Source organism: Chrysemys picta, chromosome 21 (assembly GCF_011386835.1).
Source record: "Chrysemys picta bellii isolate R12L10 chromosome 21, ASM1138683v2, whole genome shotgun sequence".
Classification (NCBI taxonomy): Eukaryota; Metazoa; Chordata; order Testudines; family Emydidae; genus Chrysemys; species Chrysemys picta.
Genome location: NC_088811.1, coordinates 17,210,756 through 17,217,697, shown reverse-complemented (window position 1 = coordinate 17,217,697; position 6,942 = coordinate 17,210,756). Strand labels below are relative to the sequence as shown.

The following is a 6,942-nucleotide window of genomic DNA, read 5'->3' as shown; positions in this document are numbered from 1 at the left end:
CCCTGTCCCTCTCTTACCGCTGCCCTCTTCAGAGAGGTGCACTCTGCTCCATGGGAGCTAATGAGACTCACCTGAGCTGGCTGTGGGGCATTGCACCTCCCTACAGCTGCTTAGCACTTCCTTAGTCAGTGGAAGTTGGGACCGTTACTGGCTTGAAAGTTTTCCACCTCGCAGGAGTCTGGCTGCTCTGCTACCAAGAGACTTTGGTTGTGGGGATGAAGGAGGAAGAGACAAATCAGAAGAGGAAACATCATAGGTCAGGGGGCCTTTGTGACAAGAGTGCTTATGTCTGTATATACGTCAAGAGTTTATGGCTAACAGGCCAGTAGATGGCACTCAAGGATGGGGATCATAATTCCAGGGCGGAGCCGGGTTGAAAAGCTTGAGATGGACCAGTTGTCCGTTGGAAAATGCAACTATCGAAATCAAACCGTTTCCCAGGAATGTGTCGATTTCGACAAAACGTGATGGGGACAAAATCAGAACGATTCTCTCTCATTTCAGTGATGTTGAATTAATGAATGAATAATTCATTCCAATAACCAAAGCACAACATTGCTTCGATCCACTTTGGCTATTGTGTGTGCTTATATTTAATATCTGTATTAGAACGACATAAAAGTATCTAGATCGAACGTGTTTAACAACGCTGATTGCCATTGAGTGGATCAGGCTCTTAACACAGCCTCTTAACGCCGCTGTAACGGTTTGCGTGTGGACACAGGCCCAGTTTGGCGGTCACCGTGTTTGGAAATGGTTTCCAAACAAGTTTTACAAGCTCTAGTGTGGACGAGGTCATATGGCCAGTAAAAAGTGCAAACAAACTCTGGAACTGGGCAGCAGCTGTGTTTGGAGACAGGCTCCAGAAACCACTGACGCTTCTTTACAGCTAAAAACCAGTTTCCTGCCCCCAAAGGAATTTACAAACAGTACAGGCCCCAAAGCTTTGTCTTCTCTCTTCTAATCTTGCTCAGATCTGCAGAAGAGGCATGTTGTGGCATTGAAAGTAGATCCATAAGGAAACTGACTCGGAGGCTACGGCTTCGCCTCCATAGCCTCAAGCGCAAGTCTCACATCGCCCTCTAGTGGGTATTTGCAGTACCTTTCCCAGGCCTGAAGACCAGCTCTGTGTAACCTCCATCTGAAGCTGGTCCAATAAAAGATACCACCGCACCCACCGTCTCTCTAAGTCGCAGATGGGTGGAAATACGGAATCAGTGTGTGCAAATGCAGATCCAAGCCAATCCAAAAGACCAGTTCAGTCAATGGACAGACTCTCTCTGACTACAGTAGGCTACAGCACATCTTTTAGAACGCCTTGATTTAAAGGCGTCACGTGATGGAGAATCCACCATGCCCATTGGTAAGTTGTTCTAACGGTGAATGACCCTCAGTTAAAAAATGGGTTCCTCATTTCTTGTGTGAATTTTTCTAGCCTCACTTTCCTGCCTTTGGATCTCTGCCACTTTCAAGAACGGTCTATTCTCAGAAATCTCTTCCCCAAGTAGGCATGTGTAGACCATGATCAAGTCACCTTCTCTTGGAGAAACTAAACAGACTGATCTTGGTTAGTCTCTTACTAGCTTTCCAGACCGGAAATTGTGCTTGTAGCATTTTTCTGAACCTTTTCCAATTTGTCAACATTCTTTCTGAAGAGTGGATGCGAGAACTGGACATAGTTGTCCAGTGATAGGCTCACTGATGCTCCATACAGAGGTAATACCAGTTCCCTACTCTTACCCAGGGCCGGCTCCAAGTTTTTTACCGCCCCAAGCAAAAAATTTTTCCCATGCCCCCCGACCCCACCCCAACTCCACCCCTTCCCCGCCCCATTCCAACCCCTTCCCCAAATCCCCGGCCCCGCCTCCTCCCCAGGGTGCGCCGCATTTCCCCTCCTACCCCTCCCTCCTGAGAGGGAGGGAGGGAGGGGGGAGAAGCGGAGCGGCGGCGTGCTTGGCGGAGGAGGAGGTGAGCTGGGGGGGCAGAGCGGTTCCTCTGCCTCCCATAGGGTTACTTCCTGCAGCCCTCCCCACGCCCCCCACCGCCGCAGCTCATCTCTGCTCCGCCTGCTCCCCTGAGCGCACCGCCACCCCGCTTCTCCCCCCTCCGTCCTTCCCAGGCTTGCCGCAAAACAGTTGATTTGCGCAGCAAGCCTGCGAGGGACGGAGGGGGGAGAAGCGGAGCAGCGGCGCGCTCAGGGGAGCAGGCGGCAGTGGAGTGGAGGTGAGCTGGGGGGGGGGAAGAGGGAGCGGTTCCTCCCCACGCCCCCCACCGCTGCAGCTCACCTCCGCTCAGGGCCGGCTCCCGGCTTTTTGCGCCCTATGCAAAAAAAGAAAAAAAAAAAAAAAAGGAGCTGGAGTGCCGCCCCTTGGAAAGTGCCGCCCCAAGCACATGCTTGGAGCGCTGGTGCCTAGAGCCGGCCCTGCTCCTACCCGATACTCCCCTGCTTATACATCCAAGATCGTATTTGCCCTCTTAGCTACAGCATTGCACTGGGCGCTCATGTAAAATTGGTTATCCACTGAGACCCCAAAATCCTTCTCCGAGACATTGCTCTCCAGGACGCAGTCATTTGGAGAAAAGCATAAACAAGAACCAATGGCCAGAAGCCGAAGCCAGACAAATTCAAATTAGACACTATTTTTTTTTAAAACAATGAGGGTGATTAACCATTGGGGGAGTGGTGGAGTCTCCATCAATTGATGTCTTCAGATCAAGACTTTGTGGAAGAGATGCTTTAGCCAAATACAAGTTATTGGGCTCAATACAGGGGTAACTGGGTGAAATACTAGCTGTGAAATACAGGTCAGAGGAGATGATCTAACTGTCCTTTCTGGCCTTAAACTCTATGAGTTCTGGCCTTAATCATAAGGGTGACTGTGACAGTCTGTACCCCTATCATAGTCCTGTAAAATGGGTGAACATACATTTTGTACAAAGTATGACTTGTGAGATATCATTTGCGAGCTCATAATTTGCTGATCATCATTATCCTGGTTACATGCAATGTGGCCACACAGATTTCAAGTTATAGGATTCCTCTGTATGATATTAGACATGTTCCAAGTGGTTGGGATGAGTTAGTTGGGGATTGGTCCTGCTTTGAGCAGGGGGTTGGACTAGATACCTCCTGAGGTCCCTTCCAACCCTGATATTCTAGGATTCTATGAAATCTGGAGGGGAGAATCCACAAACCAGTTCCCCAGAGACAAAAATGTAGCCAACGCCTCAACCAGGTGTCAACAAAATCAAATGGCTCATTGCCTGGTGAAGTGGCCACTCTTTGGCAGGAAAGAGGATGTGGGTGAAGATTTACATCTTGACAAAGAAACAACTGGGGGTTCCCATCCACATAGACTTTCTGTCTCCTGAACCTCAGCTGGAGATGATTCTCGAAGAACAGAAAGAGCTAAAAATGGAGACAGGAGATGCTCCTAATGGTTCTTCCTTTCTCTCTTCCCACAGCATCCATGACACCTGAAGAACAAAGGAAACAGCTTTGGACTGGGGGAGGGATCCTGACTAAAATATTCAGCTAATAAGATTGTGGTGAGAGAGACCTTGGCTTTGAATTCCCTCTAGCTTATTCAGTTAGGCATTAGTTGCCATTTACTTTTATTTTCTTTCAGAGTAGCAGCCGTGTTAGTCTGTATCCGCAAAAAGAACAGGAGTACTTGTGGCACCTTAGAGACTAACAAATTTATTAGAGCCTAAGCTTTCGTGGACTACAGCCCACTTCTTCGGATGCATGGGCAGTAGCCCACGAAAGCTTATGCTCTAATAAATTTGTTAGTCTCTAAGGTGCCACAAGTACTCCTGTTCTTTTTATTTTCTTGTAACCAATTCTGACTTTTATGCTTCATTACTTGTACTCACTTAAAATCCACCATTCTGTAGTTAATAAACTAATTTTACTGTTTTATCTAGACCAGGGTGCTTGGATCGAAGTGTTTGGGAAGCTCCATTTGGGATACAGGATCTGTGCACATCATTTTCTATTAATAAAATGACGGACTTTCTATGAGCTTGTGTTGTCCAGGAGAGGGCTGGGCAGTACAAGACACATTTCTGGGGAAAGTCTGGGACTGGGAATTTGCAGGTGTTGCTCTGTCTGCAGTGTATGTCAAGGGTGGCCGGCTGTAGCACTCCTGCAGTATAACTGGGAGTGACTTACATGCTAGAGGCTGTGTGTGATCACATCCGGAGTGGTAGCTCTCACAGCGAAGCAGTGTAAACTGAACCCTAGGTCAGAGAACTGAGGGGACACAGCTGTTCAGCAGGTCAGATTGTACCCTGGGTACGTCACAGTGACCTGTTATTCTTTGTTCATAGATGTGTGACCTTGCATTTGGCAGCGTTAAAATGGGTTTGTATCAGTAAAGCCATCAGACTGTGCAAGTGACAGAAGCAGATATAAAACCAAAAATACCACGACCAACAGTACTCAGTAAAAAACATGAAAAATAAGGACTATTATTGTTAACTTGTTATTTGAAGAAAGGAATTTTTCCATGTAATCACAAATACATGTTCCTATTTCTTGGTCGACACGTGTTAGTCTCCGGGTAGCCCGGTTCGATCTCAGTACCTGTTCTCCATTGCCTAGTTGTAACGCACCTGGGAAATGTAGCCCCTCAGAATTAAATGGCACAAGCTAGTTTTCAAGAAAATAATGTTGATTTATTAGATACACTCAAAAAAGCAACACAGCGAAGTTGGAGATTGTACATGATTTACACACACACACAGACACACACACACACACTCCCTCTCTATACACTTTGACGAATAAAAATAGAGCTTACATCCTACACATCTTCCATTTCAATTCCATCACTTTGCCGAAGTGTCACCAGTAACGTTCTAGCAGAGGACCCATCAGCAGTGGAAGTGCACAAACCCGGCTTTCAAACTGGAATCTGGCCCGCAGCTTCTCGGCTACAGAATTGGCAAATGACCCAACTTTTTGGGATAGTAACAGCAATCCAGGCACGTCTCAAGAGTGGAGGCAAGGATCGGTTTGGATGGACAGTACAGCCGACTGCTACAATTCTACCTGCTCCGACGAACAGGCGAGGGGGGGAGTGTGGAATAAATACAGCTCTCAACTATATTCTTAATTAAATATCTCTAATCCCATCCTCTGTCACGTTCCAGCAGCTCGTCATGCCCGTCTCTCAATGAGCGCTGAGCATCACGCGGGCCAGGTAACACTCTCGTTTGCTACAGCAGCTGGGTTGCAAACCGGTCCGGCGAGCTAACAGTGTCTGCTACGCGTGGCCGTTCGGAGGTCGCCGCCTCGTCTGCGGAGGGATGCAGGTGGCTTGTTCACAGTGAGAGGAGCCACAAGACGAGTGCAGCACCATGGCAACAGAGGCCATCTTTTATTAGTGGCTTTTAACACCAAGGACACAAGGGTGCGGGGTGAGAGGGGGTCCCCGTTTTCAAACATCCCTCCCCGACAAGGTGCAACATAGCTGAGAGGACCGCTCCACGCCCAGTCCAGGGCAAATCACCCAGCTGTGGCACTGACCCAGCCACCCCCAGCGAGTGGAAGAGGGCGGTCCCACGGGGGATGAAGGATCCGCTGGGGCCTCTTACGGGGAAGGTAACCATTCGACGGGGCACTGTGACTACAACATAGCAGCATGTCAGCTCCTCTTCCTGAGTCACGGGCGCGACTGGACCAGTCACTTGCCTGTGTCTAATCCCGACTGGCGCTTGACCCAGGCACGCCAGAGATCTGGAATAGTTTTCCGAGCGGAGGGCAGCTGCTCTGTGGTAGTGCTGCTGAGGGCTTTCCCGCGGTAACCCCACCTGCCCTGCTTTCCAGGGCGAGGGCGGGTTGAGTACTTGCACCCCAGGGGAGACGGGCTCCCCGGCCCTTCCTCTGCCTCCCTCATCCATCCCCTGAGACGAGCACCTTGGGGCCATCAGCGTGAGGCGTCTCACTGGGGCTGGGCACCGAGAACCCTGCAGTAGCCAGAGCCCATGGGGAAGGCAGCGACGGACAGAGGAACATAAATAAATGGAGCTGGATCGGGGAAGGCCGGAAAGCTCCCCCAGGCTGTTGCTGGACTCACGGACATTGTCCCTGGAGCGAGGGTTCTCCAGGGCCGGGGCTAGCTCCCGGAGATGGACATTTTGGGCGTGGCGAAGAGCGGCTCGTTCAACGGCGGCCAGGACGGCGGTTGCTGCTGACTGAGCTCCTGCTCCAACCTCTTGAACAGCTTCTTGGAGGCCCTCTTCTGGCGCAGTTGCCGCAGGCAGTTGAGCATGCCGTGATCCAGGGCGGTCTGGAGGGGGGAGGACGAGAGGGACGTGGGGTCAGGGCAGGGAACGGGGGGGGGAGCTCATACCAGCATCGCGCTCCCTTCCCAACACACCCACAGGATTCCAGTGGAAGGGAACGGCTCATTGGCCACCTGTCCCTGGGAGAAGCTGGGAGGATAGGCCTGGATCAGGGTTGTGCTGGGGAGCAGGTCAGAAGGGCCCAGGCAGGGAGCCCATCCTCACGCAATCCAGAGGGGTCCCCTCCGGCTGATGCACTCTGTAGCACTGGTTGGCTCTAGAACAGCGGTCCCCAAACTTTTGAGGGTGGCACCTCCCTTGCCCCCGTTTGCGCCTCCCTGCCAAGCCGTAGCTGGGAGCGGGGCTGCGGCTTGGGGGTGTGTGGGAGGAGGGAGAGATGCGGACAGGAGTAAGGGGGCTGAGGCTGGGAGTGGGTTTGGGGGCGGGAGCGGAGCTGCAGCCAGGCTGCGGTGGGGGCTGGCAGTCAGGCCCCTGGCCAGGTGCGGCTCCACTCCCGGCCTTGCCCTCAGCCTTGGCCCTAGGCTGTGGCTAGGGCTGTGTGGGGCCGCGGCTGGGAGCCTGACCGGAGCAGAGCTGGGGTCGGGTTGGGGCTGGGTGGTGCTCCCCCCACCTTCGTGGGGGGCTAGCCTG

At 51.7% G+C, this 6,942-nt stretch overlaps 1 protein-coding gene across 2 annotated transcripts in view; it reads right to left on the bottom strand.

Annotated features, from left to right (window-relative positions):
* Positions 1 to 4,658: 4,658 nt before the first annotated feature.
* Positions 4,659 to 6,942, bottom strand: part of ATP13A2 (ATPase cation transporting 13A2) — a 63,758-nt gene continuing 61,474 nt past the window's right edge. For both annotated transcript variants that reach the window (XM_008169826.4, XM_065575400.1), the window contains exon 29: positions 4,659 to 6,296. In XM_008169826.4, coding sequence (XP_008168048.2) covers positions 6,123 to 6,296 — 174 coding nt within the window. In that variant the 3' untranslated portion in view covers positions 4,659 to 6,122. The remainder of the gene's footprint in view (positions 6,297 to 6,942) is intronic.